This window comes from Pholcus phalangioides, unplaced genomic scaffold (assembly GCF_987345545.1).
Source record: "Pholcus phalangioides strain wild (caught in Gottingen) unplaced genomic scaffold, Ppha-v1.0 ptg000042l_1, whole genome shotgun sequence".
NCBI lineage: Eukaryota > Metazoa > Arthropoda > Arachnida > Araneae > Pholcidae > Pholcus > Pholcus phalangioides.
The window spans coordinates 26,840,680-26,863,049 of record NW_028301628.1 but is presented as its reverse complement, the minus strand read 5'-3'; the positions used below and the strand labels follow the sequence as shown (position 1 = coordinate 26,863,049).

Sequence of the window (22,370 nt, the reverse complement as noted above, 5' to 3'; positions counted from 1 at the left end):
AAATTGTTCACTTAATCTCACTGATCCGCTAGTAGAAAAAGGTTGAAGAAAACTGGGGCAAAAAACAAAACTTGGATTCCTCCCAGGCACTGGACGAGGGTGCGCCTAATCACGACCACCTAAATTACACAGGTTATCTAGGTGGCCGTGGCCTAATTCACCCTTTAACTGCTCCTACATTACGCGGAGGTGCCTAAATGCGTGCTTGCGCCGGCAGCCCTGCTCCCGGGGCTGGAGAAGTCCCCACTTAAACGTGGGTGATTGGACTGAGAGATTTCCAATTAGTGTGTTGGCAATTTTTGGTCCGCGGGTCCCTCGAGGTATTCAAAATTTTTAAGATTAGCTGCGAACATTTCAAACAAAATGTTTGAAATTCCGGTAGATATGTATTTTTTTAATGAAGGTTAGGAGTTTATGTTTCGTACACAAGATGGCAGCAGCTACCTTACCACCAGTAAAGAAAATACTGCGTTATTCAACACAAACAGCTGTGCTGTTTTTGGCAAGGGAAATCTGATCTCGGGATGAGGATTTTGAGATATGAAGGATGATGGGATGAGAAGAAAGAGATCATCCAGGTGCGGAGTTGCATGGATGGCGTCCAAATCAGTCTGATTTTAATGGAAACATCATCGATGTAACAACAGTCCTGAATCAAAAATTAGTTTGAGAATAAAGGCGTTTGCATATATAGGTAACTATTTATTCATTAAAATTATTAAATATTTATAATTTTGGCAATGAAAATAATGTATTGTATAGCGTGTCCATCAGTTTTAAAGGGCCTCCCCCGCTTTTAACGTCCTTCTTAAAAGTTCGACCGTCATAAATAGCAAATTAGTCTAACTCGTTGTTAAAAGTCACAGACGGGCGCTGATTCAGAGGGGGAGCGACGGAGTGAGCGCCCCTCCCAAGAGCCACGAATAATATGAGAAAGATCGGTCTGTCCAGTAAAATGTGTGTCGATCCAGCGAACTTGCACAGTAAATCACCCCTTCCAACAGAGCTGGTCCTAGAAATTCTGTTACTTGAGGCGAATAGTACTTTGCAGCCCTTAAGATACGGCTATCTGAAGAAGTTTTCTTTCTTCACCTCTATACAGCGGTTCACAAATTGTTGGACATGGCCCGTTGGAGGAAGGGGGGATAGTAATGTTGATGATTTAAGATGTCGCGAGAGAATTTCCTAACTAAAAATGTTCAGATGAGAGTAAATATATGAAATCAATAAAATAACACTTCCTTGAAGTGGGAGGGTGGTCCCATAAAGTGGGTGCACCTGTTTATATTTTGTCCTATAGTTTTGGAACAATGTCTGCCATTAAAAAGTCAAAGTATTAATTGAGCTATTTAGCACATAGGGGCCATTCAAGTATTACGTAAGCAGATTTTCAGCCATTTTTAACCCCCCCCCCCCCTTGTCAGCAAAACTTGGTGGCCTCCTACTGCTACTAAACCATACGTGAACCTCGTCCATATTCCTCTGCGGAACTTCTAACGAATTGGTACATATTGGAATGCGCGTATCCGTAGGACTTGGGAGTCTGCCATCCCGAAATGTGAGAAAATGACTTAAGAAAGGGGAAAAGATGGGCCAAATCTATTATTCTATCACTCTGGTCCACCCCCCCCCCCGAACGAAATTTCTGGCTACGGGGCCTGCTGAGAAACATCAATGAACTAGAACCCCTCTTCCACCATCTATCAAATGAAACTGTTACAATTTTTCAATTAAAATCAGCGTCGAGATTTTGATTAATGTACCGTTTAAAAACATATACAGTCGAATCCCGTTATAACGAACTCCAGGACAGCGGAGAAATCACTTCGTTATGGCGAAATTTCGGTATAAAGGAATTCAAAGTATTTGCATTATTCCTATGTAAACTTATCTGGGGGATTAGAAAAGTGTTTGTTAAAAAGAGATTTTCGCTATAACGGTATTCGTTAAAACGGGATTCGACTGTATATATATAACATATAGGTGTACGCAGAATTTTCTAAAAGGGGGGGGGGTCAATTTTTTTTCTTCTCAACGGGTAAAATAACACTATAATCTCGGCTTTGGGTGGGGGTTAGAACCCCCAACCCCCCTCCCCTTTGCGTACGCCAATGAATACCATTATATTAGTTAATATTTTATAAGCAATATTGTTTATTAAATTATTTTGACTGCCTCGAAATTTTAAATGAAAGTTGAAATTTATACGTGGTAAAAAAACGTTTGTGTAAAGATCACAAAGAGCAGTCTCTCTACTACTCTGACACTACAACCCTAGGATGTAGTTAAAAAAAAAACTAATGTAAAAGCTAAGTATGTCACTGACAATGGTGTTCTTCCGCATCCTAAATTCTGCCAACCAGGGTAGTTGCCTCCCCCCCCCCCACTCTAGTTCCGACGATATAGCCGGGTGGCAAATCAGGGATAAAGTGAAGAAATAATTGAAAAAAAAAAATTCTATATCAAATGTTTTGTTCACAAAACTTAAACTATGAATGTATTAGGTTAAATCACAAAGAATTCATTGTATCCGATTTTTTTATAAGTGGGCAAGACTAATCAAAATAACCAAGCAATCTATATACTGAGAGGAATTGATTTTCCCCATAAGCAAGAAATAATAGAAAGTAAAAAAAAATATCACCAAAATTTGTTACGTGTGAAATGAAAAAGTACAATCAAAAGTCAAGTATAGATGACGCTATAAAAACGAAACTATTTTATTTTTACTTGGACAATCAGTGAAATCGAAACTAATGTGTTTCGATATGGAACAAAATTTTTCATCCCGATCAAATAAGCAATGTAGTTATGTATTAACCGATACTTGGCACTGCATCAAACATCTTCATTATTGAGCTCAATTGATATAAATTTCATCAAAATAATAACTCTTATAACAATTTTTTCAAAAACAGAGATAAACATATTTCTAATATTGTGCATTAGTTCAGAAATTAGTTTCTTGATTTAACAGCAGAGGGCGGTAGTAAAAACATTTTTTTTCGGGTACATATTTCTGTTCATCGCTCATCGAATTTCTTAACTTGCATATAATTTTCGTATGTTTTCTGTTTAAATAAGATGTTTTTGAGAAGTTTTTAAATCTCCCGCCCACTCCCATCACCTACGACAGCGGTTCTCAACCGGTGCTCCGGGGCAGCTCGAGGAAAATAAAAAAAAAAACAGTAAAAATTAAATTTGAAAAAAATATATAAATATTTTAAATAATATCTCAGTAACTTTGATGAATAAATAAAAAATAGGCCTACGGGGCTCCGCAATGGAAATTATATACCGGAAAGGGCTCCGCAGGTCAAAAAAGGTTGAGAACCGCTGACCTACGATGACGAACATCAGACTGAGGGCAATCGACCTGTGTTGCGAGAACACGTTGAAAATTCAAACCCTTCCATTGTGAAGGCGATCCATAGCAGAAGCGGATTTATGGTTTTACTGCCTGTGGGGCAGCATAACTTTTGCCGCCCTTTCTCTCATTCTAGTCTAATTTCCTTGACCAATTGTTTCTCGAATTAGCCGCCCTGGCAAAGCTCGTTATGTCCACACAGAGCCCGCTTAGCTTCCCGCTCTCCTTTAAATCTACCTGTTTCTAAGCCCCTCTTTTGGCTACCGCCCTGCTCATGGCCTCTCTAGGTCACACTTTTGCTTACTTTCAGGCTCACAATCTCTAGGTTGGTTTTTTAAGACCAGACTCATCCCCGGCAGATCGTTATAAAGAAAATGATTTACGGTTATTGTCGCTCTCTGGGTCACTTTTTTGGTCATTCCCATACTTGTATACTTATCTGTGGTTACTCATATGCTTGCACAGTGCTCTAAGACACTTGTTTGGTTGCTTACCGACTTAATGCTTTTGCACTCTTTAAGTCACTCTCTAGGCCACTCGGTCACTCTTTTGGTTACGCACACATGCTTGCAAATTCTCCAGGTCACTCTTTTGGTTACGCGCACATGCTTGCAAATTCTCCAGGTCACTCTTTTGGTCATACACATGCTTGCAAACTGTCTAGGTCACTCTTTTGGTCGCTCACTCACCTGGTCCCTCGTTCTCTTACCCACTTCTTTGATCGCTCACTAACGCGGTCCCCTCTCCGGTTCATTCTTTTGCTCACTGTAAAGTGGGCAAACTCTAGGCCACTCATTGACCTAGTCCCTCACTCTCAAAGCAGAAGCGGATTTATGGGTCTTACCGTCTGAGTAATTTTGCTGCCCTTTTCCTATTCTGCAAATTTTCTTGACCACTCATTCCTCAAATTTACCACCCAGGACTATAGCCCGCTAAGTCCCCCCCCCCCCCCCACCTTCCTGTAAATACGCTTCTGATCGAGAGCCCCAATGAATACATAAATCGTAGAGGAAGCCGTAAAATGGCCGAGCAACGGCAATGAATAATTCTCGTAATGCCGATAACAGATGTAAAAAGTATAATATTCCTTTCATGATAAAACTTCTCCCAAAAATAGCTTTCAGTTCTTGAGGTTTTTCCCCCCTTTGAGCCTCAAAACCTACTATAGGCTGGTGTTAAGTGACGAAAACATTCTCAGCTCTGTTTACATTACCAGCACGCACTAGACTAACTTTGCAGGGTTTAAAAAATGAAAAAAAATAAAAACTCATAGTAAAAGTCCTGGCGCAATTTTTTCCTCTCTCTCCTCTTCTTTTATCTCTCTTTATGTGATTCTTTTCCACCATAACATGTACCAGCAGCGAGTTCAACATGGCCGTTCTCATGCTATTTTCAGAAACACGCTGAACCCTTTTTTGCTCCTCAACTCAATTATCGCTTCAAAAAGAAGCAAAAAAAAATGACAGTCTGTGATGTCTCATGCGAAATTATCAAATATTTATATCTAACTCTGATCTCACTCGAAAGATGATCTCCCCTGCCAAGTTCATTCGTTGCCCGTAAAATTTTATGTATCATTACTTTTTCCCTCGAAGAAATCGGGACCTGATTGCACGTGGCCACGTAATGTCACTCTGCATTTGTCGTCTAGGACACCAAAAATTCATAACGTCATAATACATTCAGAGGCAAAATTTATGGTTTTACCGCCTGTGAGCTACACGAATGCTACAACCCGCTTGCCCTCCCTTCCTCCCCCTAACCCTTCTGAAAACACACCTGTGTCTCTAAGTTACTCATCACCATCACTCTTTTAGTCATTCAGATGCTTGCACACTGTTTTGGTCACACATACTTGTACACGTTCTAGGTCACTCATTTGGTCGATCACTGACATGGTTCCTTGCTTTACAGGTCACTCATTTGGTCGATCACTGACATGGTTCCTTGCTTTACAGGTCACTCATTTGGTCGATCACTGACATGGTTCCTTGCTTTACAGGTCACTCATTTGGTCGATCACTGACATGGTTCCTTGCTTTACAGGTCACTGTTTTGATCATTTACACGTTTACACATGCTCTATGTCAATTTTTTGGTCATGCACATGCTTGCGTGCACTCTAGATCAGTGTTTCTTAACCTTTTTTTGCCCGTGGCCCCCTTTGAACTATATTTTTTTCTCGTGGCTCCCCTGTCTTACCGAGAGTTTTCAACTCTCATCTAGAAGGAAGACACTTTATACGTATTGAAATGATTTTTTTCAGTGAATTTATACTGAATGAAAATATTGCAAGGAAAATTGGCCTCCAGTCCACTAGCCTAGAATTTATTGATCTCCCCGCTAGTCCGAGTTCTATCAGGACCGTCTCAATATCATGGGGGGGCCCCCTCCTTAGGCGAAGTGATGCTATGGTAGTCCCATACTTTAGCTGGAAATATAAACAGCCTACATATTTCCTCTATTTATTTTCAAAATTATCAAAATTAATTGTACTATACAAAATATCATAAGGTGGGGTCACTTATGGGCATGAAGCCCCTCACAAAAGTGGGACTGACAGAGCTACAGCCAGGGACCTAATATGGTTTTCATCTTTTTTTTTCTTTTTTTTTTTACAATAATACAATAAATTTCATATAGGGAAGGGTGTCTGAAAAATTTAGCCGGGGACTTGAGAAAAACCCCATCCTAGGGAACTTGTTGCAAAATGTAGGGGGTGAGGCCTGGGTGGGTCCATGCCCTAAAGAAGGCCCTGGTTTTATGGGTGGTTTTGTTGGATTCTGTCTTCTCACTGTAAGTGTTAGTCACTAATATAAAATCTTTATTTCTACACACCTTAATTTTTCTTCTCTGCTCTCCAAACCACCTGTCATGGCTCCTTTCTCCATTTTCTTCCGTGGCCCCCTTGAAGTATCCCAGTACCACAAGGGGGCCATATGGCCCCCGGTTGAGAACCACTGCTCTAGATCACTCTATTGATCTAGAGTGCGAGGAGTAAGAGGACTTCTCAGAAATATCACTTTACTCGGAGTCCATGATTCTATTAATCACGACCGACCCTGATGGTGGCAAATACTTGGAGCAAATCCCCGCCCTCTCCTCCAGTGCCCCCATTTTAATGAACGCGCAGGAAGCGTGCATAGACCAAGGTATGTATTTACATATCATTATCAATATATATATATGAGGCTTGCGTACCTCTTGACATGCCTGTGGGAGACTTGCGTGTCTCCAGAAATTCGTGGAATTCTTACGCGTTCTTAGAAAGGCGTTTGAGGTTTCGTAGTATCTACAGCAATGCTTAAGACGTATTGCGGTATCCCTAGATAGGATTTTCGGGAGTAAAAAATTATCAGCGCTATCTGGCAATGAAATTGCGCCTTTTTCGGTGATCAAGCACTGTTCATACTACTCCTTCATGATTCCAGAATTAGTAAAAACATTTCAGGAATTAATGAGAACATTTTCACAAATAATGAAAAATAATGGCAGAATCAATGAGAAATTAAAAATAAATGAAAGAATATTTCTGAAAATAATAAAACTTTAAAATATTTTTTAAAAAAATTCAAAATTGTGAAAATTTCCAATAATTCGGAGTTCTTTTGATTGATTCGGGGACCTGATTACATGCCCTGTTGGCCCATTTGATACGACGCTACTGACTGGTTTCGAAAACTCCGAAAACCAAGCATTTTATTATATTTAGGAGCATTCAATAATGTTTTTAAATTCGAAAGAGACGCAAAGTTGATCGTGTTGTTATTGGTTCCCAACATTTTTACGTCACGGACCATTTTTTATGAGAAAACTTCTTCTGGAGTACTTATTTTGATAAATCTCTAAAACTGGTATCTTTGTTTCAATAACACTATAATCTTGGCCCAGAGTGGGGGGGGGGAATTGAAGCTCTCCCCTCCTTTTCGTATGCCAATGATTGCAACTGAATTAAAGCTGATAATTTTCCATATGCAACTTTCACTTTGAAATGCTCCGTAGAATTTTATTACTTTTGGACACTCTCTAAACGTCTTCCCGTAAAAGAGGGAGATATCTCCGCTAAAGTAGATTGGTAGGAATACATTTGAGCTCAATTTCTGTTCTTTCCCTTATCGAGAAACTTTATTGTTAACCCTATATGGTTGGAATAGTCTCTTATCTCTTTAAAATAATAATTTGAAGGAACGTGAAAATCTCAAAGACATTTGCAGGAAATTTTCTTAGACATCTATGGTTGAGAGTAGTAATAGATGGTATTAAATGTTGAAAATTTTGAAATTCTTAGTAAATATTATGTATTATCACCTCATTAATTAGAATTTCACATATTTAAGTGGTAATTTTGTTCAAAACCCGTTTTTTTGTCAAGACAAGGTAAATAGTTCAGTAATTTTTCACCAGGTGGCATTTTGCTGTTATCGTGTAACGCGTGTCTGATTTTACAAAGGCACTTCTTCCACCGCTCTATTTTCATCCATAAAAGTTATGACCACTTGAAAATCTCGTATACAGTGACATATATGCGCAGCCTCTTACAATCATTTCCAACCTCTAAGAACATTTTGGGATGCCCGGGAGAAAAAAAAGATAAATATAGGACATTGGAAATTCCGCATAATCTTGAATAACCCCTGAAATATGGCAGATAAAACCATGAAAGTAGCATAGTGGTATAACAATAAAAGTACTCGCCAAATGATAAAAAAGGTTAGAAGCTACCTGGTGAAAAATTTAGGAACTTTTTATGCTATCTTAAAATCTAAGCACGAAACTCCATCAACCAGGTCGTGGAAAGGCATTTAGTAAATGATTAACATACTTTTTGTGTGTCATTGATAATGTGTATGAAGGCATTGAAAAATCTAGTGCATTTGAGTCAGGCTGGATCGTTACTCGGTAATTTACTGCTTATCCATGTCTTGATTCTGTACGTAAATAAGTCAGTTTTCTCATTTTCTCTGCTGCATTTAATCATATTGAGGTTTTAAAAAAATGTTCTGGCATTCAATCGCTAATATCTTCACAGAGCACTAAGAAATCTTGGCGGAGCAATTGGTGCTCCATGGAGCACAGTTTTGGAACCACTGGATAAACCTCATAACAAAATTCTTATATTTAGGACAATATAGAAATTTTTTAAATCCATTTTAATTTCCGAAATTTCACCCAATTTTTTTCTCTTCTTAGGAACAAAAGAAGGCATTCAATCAATAGAAAATGACGGCAAAAAGGAAAAGGCAGACATCACCAGCGGCAAACAGCACGAAATGCCCATTGACCAGAATTGACTCCTCCATTCACGGATCATCGTACCAAAGGCAGGTTGGCGCCAGTGCCCTTACTATCACCGGACAGCATTCATATGATCAAAATAAGGTAATTACCAGTGACCAAATTAAACCCGAGGTGCTAGTAACCAGTAAAAACGACCAACCAAAGACGCAGTTCACCACCGCAGCAGCAGACACAGCAGAACGCAGCAACACGATGATGGACACAAACGAGTGCAGTCAGATTAGGAATACTTCCTCGAACAGTATCAAAGAGAAGAGGCACCCGAAGTATCACAGAAACCACTTCCACCTCTCGTTACAAGACAAGTGGTCGAAACTGGTGACAGACGAAATATCGGCCTTAGTTTTCTCGCGATCTCTGAGAGGACATCGATGCCCGAAAGTCAAGTTGGAAACTTGAGGGCTTATCATGTACGCCACATCATACACATACATCATGATAATAATAACATGTGTATGAGGCATGGCAATATTATTAACATGATGAAGATTCATGTAAAGATTCATACAACGATTCAGTTCGCGTCCTTTGTATCAATGTTCTTCAACCGCTGATCCGCGGACCGGTGCGTGGGAATTTCCTCTGCTGATCTTCAAAAACATTTCGCCAAATTGTTAAAGCAACTACATGGTTAGGAAGCTGCATTGTTAAAGGATTCGCTTATCCGTTCCCATATTTTTGTATAGAAATGTGCGTAAATATTAATTGAAACAGAAATTTCGCGATGGGATCCTTGCTGCCATCTACTAAAAAAACTATTTGTTATAAATTACAAGTAAAATTGACTATTGGTTTCATACCCACTTGCAGAATGAAAATAAAATAAAAGTACGACATGATTCCATAAATCGCTTCTTTTTCCGTGCAGCATACCTATGTAAATCTTAGGTAAGATATACAATGTATTATTAAATTACTATATTTTTACGTTTGCAGCAAAACTAAAAACACAGTAACTGGTATTAATGCACATAAAATTTACACTAATACGTAGGATGGAAATAGGAAAATATATGACATATCATGCCATCTTATCTTTTTACTACACACCGGATTAAGACCAACAATCAATTTTACTTGAAGAATTATAGCACATAGTTTTGTTTTTATTTGATAAGTGGCAGCAGGGGGTCCAAGTTCAACGATGTTTCTCACATGATAAAAATAAAATTATAGTTCGAAAATTATTTCTTCCGTTTATGTCGGTCAGTGAAATTGTTCACTCAATCACATTGGTCTGCATATAGAAAAAGATTGAAGAACACTGCTGTTCATACTCTGATTTCTTTGATTTACACTTCCTTTCGAGAGAGGGAATAAGTTTTTGTAATGTCTCTCCACTCATTAAAAATTTTAAAAAATAGAAATTTTTTATTAAAAAGTGCTCATATCACATAAATAAAGCGTTTTCCACAGAACTCTACTACCAAAATGAGAGGGATGATGTAGTATATAAATAGATAACTTTTCCCAGGGAACCAAGGATCACAACCCACTTTTATTCAGGGTATACATGAATTACCCCACTTTAGAAGCAGGGACGAAACTAGATACTTTGTCATTCGGGAAAAGCCGGCATTTTGGCGCCCCTTGTAATGTAGAAGCAGTTAAAGGGTAAATTCGGCTCCCCCTTCTGGTTCAGCGCCCGGGGCACCAGACCCGCCCTAGTTGCGGCCCTGTTTAGAAGTCACCAGAATATGGCAATATTGCTTATACAGTATCATGAGGAGCGGCAGAAAATTTTTCCTTTCAAGTGAAGGCAATTGCAGAGTAGAAAAATATCGCCTATTTTCCCCTCTCTGACGGATTATGTGTATGTTGGAGAAATAATTTTGCCCCCCCCCCCCCAAGGGTTACTTTAGGATCTTTTTCGAAAAATAGCAGCTTAATTCCATGTTAACATGTGCAGAGAAAATAAAAGACATTTGTTACCCTGGGCTCGGTTAAAAAAATTGCCTCGACGTGTTCTATCACCCTTCTCATGTTGGCAGTAGAGTTCAGGGACAGCTCAAATCGACGTTGCTCAAACTTTGCGAATGCGGGCTGTGTGTAGGCTGCACTTTGGTTTGAAAATGAATCGCGGGCTACTTAAGCGATTTGGCACACCGCTGCAGATCACTCGAGCAGCATAATGCTGCAGATCACTTAAGAGAAAATCTGTAAATGTGCCGTGGGCCACTTAAATGCTCTGAGACTGTGCATTGAGCAGCTTGAGTAATCTGGAACTGTGTCGTAGGTTACTCAAGTGATCTGTAAATGTGCCGCTGGACACTTGAGTGATCCTCTATGGAAAACCTGTTGGTTAACTAGCGCCATCACTTTAAACTTTGCTTAGCATTCTGTTTTATTTCTTCATATATGATGGTGGTTCACTCCCACTTCCCACACAGTTTCTTTTAAAATCTTATTCTAAATTTTATTGTGCAATTTTATATTTCTCGCAATGGGAGAATAGACAGGTGAGGGAACTCATTATTTTACTGCATGTAGAAAAAATAAATGTAGGTTTGTGCTGTATACAGTATTTTCGTAAATACTGAGTACTTTTATTTTCCAACCAGATAGGTTTCCATTGCAACATTGTAATAAAATGAAAGGATTTCCTTTTCAATTCTGTCAATGCAATTTTTCAGACAAGCTGAACTTCATGGGTTTTCAAAACTTTCGATATAACGACCTTCCAATATAATGTCCATTTTCTGTGGAACGAAGAGAGTCATTATAATGAGCATCGACTGTATTAGGTTTGAGATCACGGGCCACCATATCAGATAAGTGTGAGGTCCTGTGAGCCATGGATTGGGCCATGTAACACATACTTCAGCATAATTAATAAATAAAAAGTGATCCATGAAAAACAAGAACAAAAGATCGTTTTTTCCTACAACTTTTAATCACAACATATCAAAGCTACCGCCTTAATAAAAACTTGCATTGAAAAGGTATCAAACAATAATATCACCACTTCGTTGATTCTTTTTTTTTATACGAAAAGGAAAAAAAAAGAACATTCGCACAACTTGGCACTAGTAAAAAAAAAGAACAACCATTATATATACAATATGTATAATTCCCAGCCTAAAACTGTTACAAATACAAGATAAATGAAGGTTCCAAAACAAGGAGCAAAAAAAAAAAAAAGTTAACGAAACATAACATTAAAAAAAGGGCAGTTTCTTATAATCCAACAAGCACTAAAATAAACATGATTAGTTACATCCACACATAAAGCTCAGCGATCAATGAATAACCAAAAAAAAAAAACAAATTGATTCACATTAAAAATTAAAGTAACAACTACAACAAGCTAATACAACAGTGTGTATTACATAAGAAAACAACATCCACTACCAATAATAATTAATATATCACATATTACTTCCCTCCTTTCTCCCTCATTTTCGAGAATACTAAAATAATACGCTAAGATGGTTTTTTTGCTATTTCATAATTATCTATATATGTCCCCACCCCCTCGATCCACTAAACCATTTCATTATAGATGAGACACTCGGATCTAGCAGTTGTTATACCATGCTTTTACTAAGCAGGAACTTTCATTTAGATCTAACAAACATAGCTCTACATGATTAATGAGAAGTTAAATACTGTGAGAAATATGAAATACTCATGAATTTGATGACAATGATTCCAAAATGAAGGATCAGCAAACATGAAACAAAGAGAAGTGAATGATAACATGATAAATCAATAGTTTACTCTGACTGGCTCAACAAAAACCAACCTTATCATAATACTATGTTGGAGATGCTCAGCATAAATTATAGTACACATTAGTCATGTGGATACTTTTATGAGGTTATAAAATCAGAGGTGAATTTATGGCTTCGTCACAAATGTCTACAAATTCCGCCATCCCCACACTGTTTTTTCCGCCATTCCCTTCCCCTACTCTAGTCTAATTTTCTGACCATTCATTCCTCAAATTTAACATCCCAGGTTATAGCCCACTTAGCCCTCCATCTCTAGGTCACTCACTGACCTAGTCCCTCAATTTCTAGGCAGAGGTGGATTTACGATTTTGTCACACTCCTCCTATTCTGCTGAATTTTCTATGGACCGGCTCATTTCTCGAAATTCCAGCCCTCAGTTAAAAAAAGCCTGCTTAGCTCCCTCTCCTAAATATGCATCTGCACACAATATCTCAAGACTTATTCATAGCCTAATTCACACCATTGTTTCATCAAGATCTTTGGTGAATCAGGGTGGAAACGAATAACTTTTTATTTTTTATCCCTCTCCCATAAGTCTTAAGAATCATGACTGGAGTCAATTCAGATGTCTGAATGGCACAGTTTTTTCTCACCTCAACAAATTTTTTGAATACTACAAAATCAACATATCTTGGCATTGTGTGTAGATAGGTTATCAGCTTCACATAAGAAACTTTTCATTGATGGATACGTCAAGCCTTGATTAACAGAGCTTTCATCAATCAATGGGTATGCATGATGATATACCCCCCCCAATTATGCAGAAGGGCCCTAGGCTACTACTTTACAGCACACTAACTCTGGTCATATTGTCATAAGGTAATTTTCTGAGGAGACTGCAAACCAGTCTAAATTAACAGAAACAATTTCAATCATGAGACTTCCTCTTAGGTTTACACAATAGGTACAGTAACCTTTTTTTGGCCACTCAGTGTATAATAACATTGATAAAACATTTTTCATAACTTATATTTACAAACATTTTGTGATCATTATTAAAAGTATGAAACTTCTCATGCTCAAAAATTTTCTCGCTAGAGTGAAAACACTGTAAATTCTGACATTTGAACACCTCGATTAATTACAAATTAAATTTCTAACCTTTTCCGGATAAAACATAACTTTCATGTTAATAAAGTTTTCTGGTATTCACCAAACAAATATTTGTCACAAAATGATTTAAAATAGTTGCCACAAAAAAAAAACATAAATGCAAAAATTAATAAATAAAATATATCATACGCATGGGAACAATATGAAATAAGCAAAAACTTGTTAGGGATGTATTTGTTGGGTTCAATGTGCCAGATGGAGAATTGAATGGATGCACAAACAAACATGATTTTTGACAGCTATGACAGATCCTTGAACACATTATGGAAACAATTCTAAATATTTCTACGTATTTTAATTTCGTGAAACTAAACGTGACTTATGCATTCCTTACTATAAGGCAATATTATGGAACAGTGAAAAATAATGTTTCCAGCCAGAAACTCAATCGATACTTTATGCATCAAAAGAATAAAACCAAAACACATTAAGGAAGAAATATTTTGCCAACTAATGCCCAAATGACAAGATGAGCTATAACTAATCTTTCATTATCAAATGCGTTTTCCATGTGTGAAGCTACAATTTTCATCATAGATAGATACATCAATTACAATCGAATGATAAGTAGTCACTTCTCTTCATTTTAATCATAAATAATATCCTCAATTACTTTCCTCCTAAAAACATTTGCAAAACTTTTAAGAACTTACAGTCACGTAGAAAAAATATAGCCATTGAAGAACAGATCAGCGCTTCCACAAAATCTCTTTGCATCATAGAATGTAAAAAAATATGGTTTAAAAAATAAAATTGGCACAAAAACACCATTTCCTTGTGAACATTTTCATTTGGTAAACCCAAACACCATGGTGAGACAATAAAAAATGGATCAGACCGAGCTAAAAAACATGTAGAAAGTTGCATTGCCAATTAATGGATGCATTCATGCAGCAGCAAAGGAAATTATATATAATATGGTGGAAAAAAATTATTATTACTTTATTACTAAACCCGTGAAGGCTGTATAACGGTGTTGTTATTTATTCTAATAGCTCTTTCGGTATTGTCATTATAGTCTGCATGGTCAAGTAAATAGCATTGCTCCAAATCAATATCAAAGCCTGGATTTGTGATGATTCTTGCTGCAGGTTCATGCTCGCTTGGCACCTCTGATTAGTAAAAAAAATCAGTATCAGAATATCGGTACACAGTAAAAAGAAAACTTTTTTTTTTAGCATTTCTCAACTATACAGTGCTGCTTGTTTGTTCTAAATTTTTAGACAATTTGAATTTTAGCAAATTCTTCTCAAGTTTTTCCATCTAATTTTAAATAGAAAAAAAAATTATCTCTTCAATCATTTCACCACCACATTATGAAAAAATGAAATAATTATCATGTAAAAATTTTGGCTCATTTCAGTTATAATTAAAGCTTAAAACATTTTTTTTAAGTATTTAGTACACAAAAAAATTAATTAATCTAATACTTTAAAAGTTTCATCAGAACTATATGCTTATGATAAAAACAGAAAATACCAATTCAAATATGTTGAATAACAAATGCTGTGTATTTTAAGACATATACTGAACCCCCTTTTTGCCAAAAATTGGGCCCCCCACAAAAAAATAGGTTTTTTAAAATACTTGGATTATTTATTAGTATTACAGTATCATCTCAAAAATTAGAGCCTCGAAAGTTTGTTTCCAGACAATCCGAGGCACTGAAAAATTTTGAATTTCCTTCATGAGACCCTCTTTCCCTTTTTTATTACTCCAAGAACCAACTTCTCTATTTTTTTCTAGGAACACTAAGAAAAGATCTGATCAAGCTTCAAAGCACCAGTATACTGCGATCTACTGGTGCTTTGGATCTTTAGTGATCAGTAGATCACTGTCTTCCAAGAAAGTAATTTTGTCTCCCAGCATGCTGTCACCTGCATGACGATGCCCTTTGCAGTAGCGGATGAAAGATCTGTTGATAAACTGTATGAAAGGTTTGAATACTCTTATAAACTCTGGCCATTAAAGCCTGTCTTCTCTTTTTAAAAGCCTATTTCACTCCAATGTTGAGGAGCTGCAAGATTTTTTGTTATATTTTTTTTAGTCAGGCACTGGAGTGACATCCCTTGCATTTGTAAAGAAAACAAGGGGCTATTGATCACGTTTTTAAAGAAAAAAAATGTCTATCCTTCAACTCACTTACATAAATCAAATAATAACATATTTTTTTAATTATTTGAGAAGTATTAATTTTTCAACCTCTCTTGAAAGCAAAACAAAAAACACCTGCATTGGTATACAATCCACACTCAGAAAAATTCTGATGCTTTAAACAAATAATCCGCAGAATGCAGGCAGTAAATTACAGTACGTATAAATTCATTAAGATATGCATATATCAGAAAAATTGTTTGAGAAATTTTTTCTCTCACCATTTCTTCCTTCCTTATATATCAAAATGCAGCTCAAACAGGAAAGCACAAGAACAGTAGTTAGCACCATAGAAATAGCAACAACCCATGCATCAGAGCTGAAGTCCTCTGTATTTGCCATCATATGCTGGAGTACCTCTGAATTGTCATGAAAAAAAAGAAGAGGTGCTTAAGCAATTAAAAAATAAATACAATATGAATATGCATTTAGTTTAGTGACAGAAAATATACCTTTGCTAATATATATCTCAAATACAGCAATTTTTTAAGATTTTAAAATTTTTACAGACATTAATCTACCCCCCGAAATAAAGCGATATCCATTTTACTACAGATATCTATGATGAAAAAATGATTAAATTATGGATAAATTTACATAAATTTGATAACACAAGCAAGCTAGATATGTTAATTTTACACCAGTACAGAGTATAGTAACATTATTTGTGTTATCAAATTAATGCTAATTTATTGACCAATGATTTTGATTTGCCAATTTAAGATCCACATGTCCCAGGTGTTTTTTCCCTCTTTCTTTCAGCAGGTGTCTTTGTATCATACTGAGGGAATAAAAAGCAATAGGCTGAGCAAATTGTCTTAATTTCTTGTTGGGAATGAAAGCATTTATCAGCTTGCAGTTGGAAAAACAAATCTTGAAAATGGGTTGCACTTTGCAAAAGGTTTTGTGGTTTCCAATGCGGCAGTTATGAAATGCGGATCAAGAAAATTTTAAAAATGGCTTGAGGGGTTTAAAAGAATTCCTGGCTCATAAGAAATTCAGATGCTGCCTAATTTTTTTTCTGATTGGTATAAAAGATCCCTTTTTTAAAATTATATTTGACACATAAGGTGCATCACTGTTAGGTACTTAGGTGTTTGCTTGAGAGAACAAAAGTGGGGTGTGTCTAAAATGCAAATAAATACACTATCTGAAATCAACAGACTTTCTGGATATTATACTGAGGAAAACTTGGAAAAAAAAAATTGGCATTTCTCTCGACCGGGAATCAAACGCCAGACCTCTTGCACATCAGGCAAGTGCACACTGACTATTATACCATAGAGAGAGAGAGAGAGACAATCCTTTATTCCTTAAAACATGCACAGCAGCTTGACTTGCTGAGTAGACAGACATTGCAGCTTCTTTTAACTTCAGCTAATGGCCTCCATGCGGCAGAAGTAGAGGTGAATATTAGAGGCTAATTTTTTGCTAGGCTAAGATACTGAGATAGATACTTTTTTTCAAGGCATAATATCCAGAAAGTCTATTGATTTTATGTATCTTATCTGAACAAAAATCACCATCTCTAAATACACTATCTGTTTTCGTTATACGCATTTTTTTTTTAAATTTTATTTGATTTTATCGAATAATTTTTAATGAAAATGCTCATTAAAACATGTACCTGGAGCATTGATGGGTTTGGCGGTTGCTGCATAAATTGTACTTGGCTCTCCAGGTCCAAGTTTATTGTTACCCCATAAACGGAAAACATAATCAGTCCCCGGTTTCAGTTGAGAAACAAAAAACTGTCTCTGAAAAATAAAAATAATAATTTTTTTTTTTTAAAAAGCCAAGAGAATTAGATGGAAATAGTAAAATCACATTAAAACTGCAATCAAACATGTGCAAGCAAAGCAATGCATTTGTTGGATGTCTGTGCTAAATATCATTCAAAGCAGCCTACATCTATTTAACATTATTCTACACATCAGATACTACTCAAATCCCACTCTACTTAAACGCCAAAAATGTGTAGCATGTTCATACATTAAGTCTGTGTTTACTTTGTAGTTTAGACATTTTTCCAAGTTTCTAGAAAAATACTGGATGAATCATTCCATAATTTCAGGCATTCAAACATAATTCTTGAACTCACACTTTCAGTGCAGATTCTGCAGGAGTATTTGTAGTGGACTAACAAAAAGGAACTAACAAAAAATTAAATAAGAAAAAAATGTTTTTGATCAATCCTGTATAATAAACAGTTACGAACAATTTTTAACTTTTACAAAATATTTTACTCGCTTTGTGCAAAATTTGCAATCATTTTTATGAAAATGGCTTTTATATTCATTAAGATATGAATGTTGCTTCTAAAAATTCACATTTTTGAAGCATGTTTTTTGCTGTGGGAGATGGTAAAATCTCATGTTGCCCTGGGAGTCCCAAATTCTAGTTACGACCTTGCTTGGAAAACTTGCTGGCAAACATTTGATAATTTTCCTTATTTCTTTATTGATTTGTCAAGCCTTGCAATCATGTTCAATGATAAGAGAAGATATGAAAAATAATTTTTAATTTGCTTCAAAATTGAATCATTGGTAGGTTTTTGAAGGTCATTGGTAGGCAGAAGGTGTACCTCAAAAATTGCAGATTTTAGAATTCTGTCAAAATAATTCATAATTTGATAATTTTCAACCTAACTTAAAAAAAAAAACCCCTAAATTTATCTTCTACAGCAGTGGTTCTCAACGTGTGTGCCACAAACCATTGTCAGGAGCACCACTGTGAACTGTTCTTATTAATGTGTGCCTAACCAATTCCAGGAAGTGGTTCTTGATTAGACTTTTCTAAGGAACCGAGGATACATGTCTGCTGGGGTAAAGGAACCATGGAAGACAAAAGTTTGAGAACCTCTGCCCTACAAGGTTAAAAACCAAAAATGTTTTAATCTTCATTCATTGGATGTGTGTTCAAACTAGGGCTGAACTAACTCTAAAAATGTACATGCCCCCTACTCACATAGCTGCCAACATTGAAGAATGAGAATTATGGGGAGGCTTTAGTGTGGATCCAAATTTTGCACAAAAATAAATATGAAAGGGATTTTTGAAAAATATTTGCAAAAACATGATACCATGCAAACCATCGCTGATGCAGGCCATGTCACCAATCCTTGCCAACCAGTAAGTCAAATTACCTGTCATTACTGCTTTCAAATTGAATCTTGCCAACACAAAAAAAATCACCATTGAGCACAAAACAATATATACAGATTCAATGGAACCAGGGCTTCCACTCAAAAAATTATAAAAAGTAGGATGGAGGAGGGTATCCCCCTAGACAATATAACCATAGCATAATTTAAAAATAATTCATAGCACTCTATTTCAGTATTCTGTGAGATTGACTCCAGCTAAAGGAAAATGACAGAAATGACAGTAACAAAAACTATTTTTGGCCATAATTTTTTTTCTGTCTCCCCTCCCGATATATATTACATTCTTTTTTCGGAGTCTTCCACAGTCCAGTCAGTCAACTCTCTTCGACAATGCACACAGCAAATTATGAAGACATTTAGGTTTTTTAAGAATGATGCTCTTTCCAGACCACTTCCAAGAGCACAGTGCAAAATGTGTAAATTACAAGGTCTGATATAAATAAGTAAAGTTGGACCAGATAGTTTCACTGCATTGTCCATCCCTTTTTTAAAAGGATGCGGTTTAAATTTTAGTGTTCAATGCCAGTGAAATCGTTTTTGACAAATGAAGCACTTTCATTTCTAGCTCTTTGCTGAGCATCGTACATACTGTTTATGCCTCTGCATGCCCTAAAAATACAGAAGACAACTGAATGTTATTGGGTATCACCAGTCACAAAACCTAGGCCTATGTACCCAACTGCTTTGTTACGTTAACTGTTGTGTCACCTATACACAAAATGTGCACTATAATTTTGAATGATGAATGTAAGATGCTGTCCGAAAGACCACGAAGTAGTAAGTAAAAAATTATTATTTTTTCAACCAGACACAAGTTTTTAATCACTACTCTATTTGTATAACCCCCAAACTATACAAATGAAAAATTAATAAACCACTAAATGGTCCATATACACCCCCACCAATTAACTTTACAATTAAGATTCTGCCAAAGCAGAAATTGTATTGTTTTTAATCTACTACATTTATATTATTTGGCATTATATCGATGATCCCCTCCTCAATTAAAATCAATTACATGAATTTTGTTTATAGGTTTTGGTAAAAAAAGTGGGAAAAGCAGGACAAAACAGAGAAAATATGAGATTTTACCAAAAAGTAAGACGAGTGGGAGCCCTGCGGAACATATGGCCGGGGTCGTAACTATGAAGGAGTAGGTGGGTCTGGTGGCCCAGGTGCTAGACTGGAGGGGGCATAAAATTTAGCATTCAACTGCACCTTAACATTACACTGTGGTACCAAAATGCATGTTTGCCCTGGCTGTCTAGTTGTGACCCTGCATATGGTCAAAGCAGATACAAGTTATTTTGGCAAAACTTTTTATCTCCATTACAAAATTTTTTTTTGTGATTTCACGCAATGGTGACAATTTATATTCTGTTTGTGATGTCATTTTGGCATTAAAAATTAAAAAAATAACAGCCTTTTTTTCGGGTAAATTCTTTGGGAATAATTTTTCTCTCAAAAGTAGGAATTTTTTACAATCACGGGCAAAATTTACTAGATATACAAATTTTTTCGGGAGTCTGAGAGATAGAGTAGCAATCCAGGAGACTTGCCAGCTATGTACTTAAAATAATACATGAATAAATACTTCATATACTCATGTTGAGAATGCAATTGAATAAAAATACATGTCCTGGGTATGTCAGGCAATGGATTTGTCCAGCACTGGTTCAAACAAAAATACGCTGGCAGGTAAACATAAAAAAAAGCAAGAAAGATATAAAAGAATGAATAAAAACTACTCACAACTGCAGGGCTAATATGAACGGGAGGCACATGCCAAGAAGAGTCATTAGAAACCAATGGACGATACATCAGAGTAAAATGAGTGATAGGATATCCACCATCACTATTCACATGCCAGCGAACAGTAGCCACAACTGTTGATGGATGGACAGAAACATTGGCCAACTTCAAGGGAGGAGCTTTTAGTAAAATGAGGAAAAAAACCATTGTTCAATTGATTATAATACATCACGATCATTACAGGAAACATGTATTGTCTCTTTGAATATGAAAAGTACTAATTACTTTTGACAATTAGCTGAGTGGTCAATTCTTTGTGACCAAATACATTGCTTGCTCTGCAGGTGTAGTTTCCCGCGTCGGATTCAGCAAGAGATTGAGAGACCAAAGATCCTTGTTTCTTATGCACCTTCCAGCTTAGATCTGGAGTCAAAGGCTGTCCATCTTTCAACCATAAAAGCTCTGGCCGACCTTCTTTGGAAATGTTGCAATACAGAACCAAACTCGAATGCAGATCTGCTTCAGTTAAAGGAGAGTGCGGTGATAATGTCTTCAGATAAGCTGGAAATTCAAAGAGAGATTCAATATTAATAACTTTTCCAGTTGTAATAAATGCATTCACACTTCTTACATTAAATACATCATTGCAAATATGGCCAGGGAGCCAAAAAAATGATTATGCACCCATGATTTAGTCATGGATTACGCAGCAGCACCCGCTCAGCAACAACCCTACGAAAGATTTAAAAAAAATTCTTAGCTAAACTGCTCTGGGGAGCCACTGTAAAGCATTGATTAGGGAAAGGGGTGCTGTGGATAGAAAAAGTTTGAGAACCCCTGATTTAGGTAGTTGGAAGCCTCTGCATGTATCCAAAAAGCATGAACATTTCACACATGCATTATAGCTGCCATTGTTTCGGTACCATGCAGGCGTGAGTCCAGAGCGATGTGTCTGGAAGAGCGACAAATTATGTGGGTTCATTGAATTGTACCATATTTTATGGGAAAGAAAAATTTCACTCTAGAGATGGACGATCATTCCTATCGCTTCCCTCATCCTGGATCTATGCCGAGCAAAGGCAGACATCTTCAACAGTAAATGGTTGGATAATAGTGTATTTTATGGGCGAGACAAATTTCCCCATATTATTCGGCTCTTGAGGAGGAACGATAGCCCCCCCCCCCCCCGGATCCATGTCTGGTAACATGATGCGATTCAAAACAACGTAAGTCTACAAAATATTCACAAAGATCAAAGGATAAAATGGCCTAAAACAAATTAAATATAAAGGAACCTCATTTCAAAATTAATTAATCAGTACAATTATTTATCCCAAATTTTAAACGAAAGACCCCCTAATTGTTACCTTTAAAAGACGTGTTTCAATTAATGGACACCCCTTGTGATAAATAAAACAAATGGTAGACATAGCGAATGAAGATGTTACATTACATTAGACATTCATTTCAGAGTTGATGACATTGTTAAATACATGACCGTTCAACACAAAGTTGACGTAGAGGGACAACCATCACTCACCATGTATCAAGGATGGCTGAGCATTTATCATCAACATGTAGACTGCATAAAGTAAACGTCTCCAATCGCATGATTTCGTTGACATGACGACAGCGTAAATAAAAATATACTACTCCTGTTGGCCCGCCATGACAGAGCACTGCAAAAGATAACACAATAACAAAATTCGTAGTAGTAGTGGTAGTAGTTTTTTTTTCTCTTTTCAAAATAATGATATTTTATTTATTATAATACATTTCAAATCAA

General features: G+C 36.5%; 2 protein-coding genes across 2 annotated transcripts; one reads left to right on the top strand and one right to left on the bottom strand.

The window, feature by feature from the left end:
• The first annotated feature begins 515 nt into the window (after positions 1–515).
• On the top strand, positions 516–9,852 carry LOC149064717 (uncharacterized). The gene is made up of 2 exons (XM_089255282.1): positions 516–694; positions 8,558–9,852. Exon 2 carries the CDS (start codon positions 8,588–8,590, stop codon positions 9,062–9,064), a length of 477 nt encoding a protein of 158 aa, XP_089111408.1. The 5' UTR covers positions 516–694; positions 8,558–8,587; the 3' UTR covers positions 9,065–9,852.
• Positions 9,853–11,536: 1,684 nt separating this feature from the next.
• LOC149064716 (cell adhesion molecule DSCAM) lies at positions 11,537–22,276 on the bottom strand. The gene is made up of 6 exons (XM_089254902.1): positions 22,125–22,276; positions 20,870–21,145; positions 20,585–20,763; positions 17,294–17,423; positions 15,888–16,025; positions 11,537–14,624 (listed from the first exon to the last, which is right to left on the bottom strand). The coding sequence occupies exons 1-6, from the start codon at positions 22,207–22,209 to the stop codon at positions 14,461–14,463; spliced, it is 972 nt and encodes a 323-aa protein (XP_089111028.1). The 5' UTR covers positions 22,210–22,276; the 3' UTR covers positions 11,537–14,460.
• Positions 22,277–22,370: the final 94 nt, after the last annotated feature.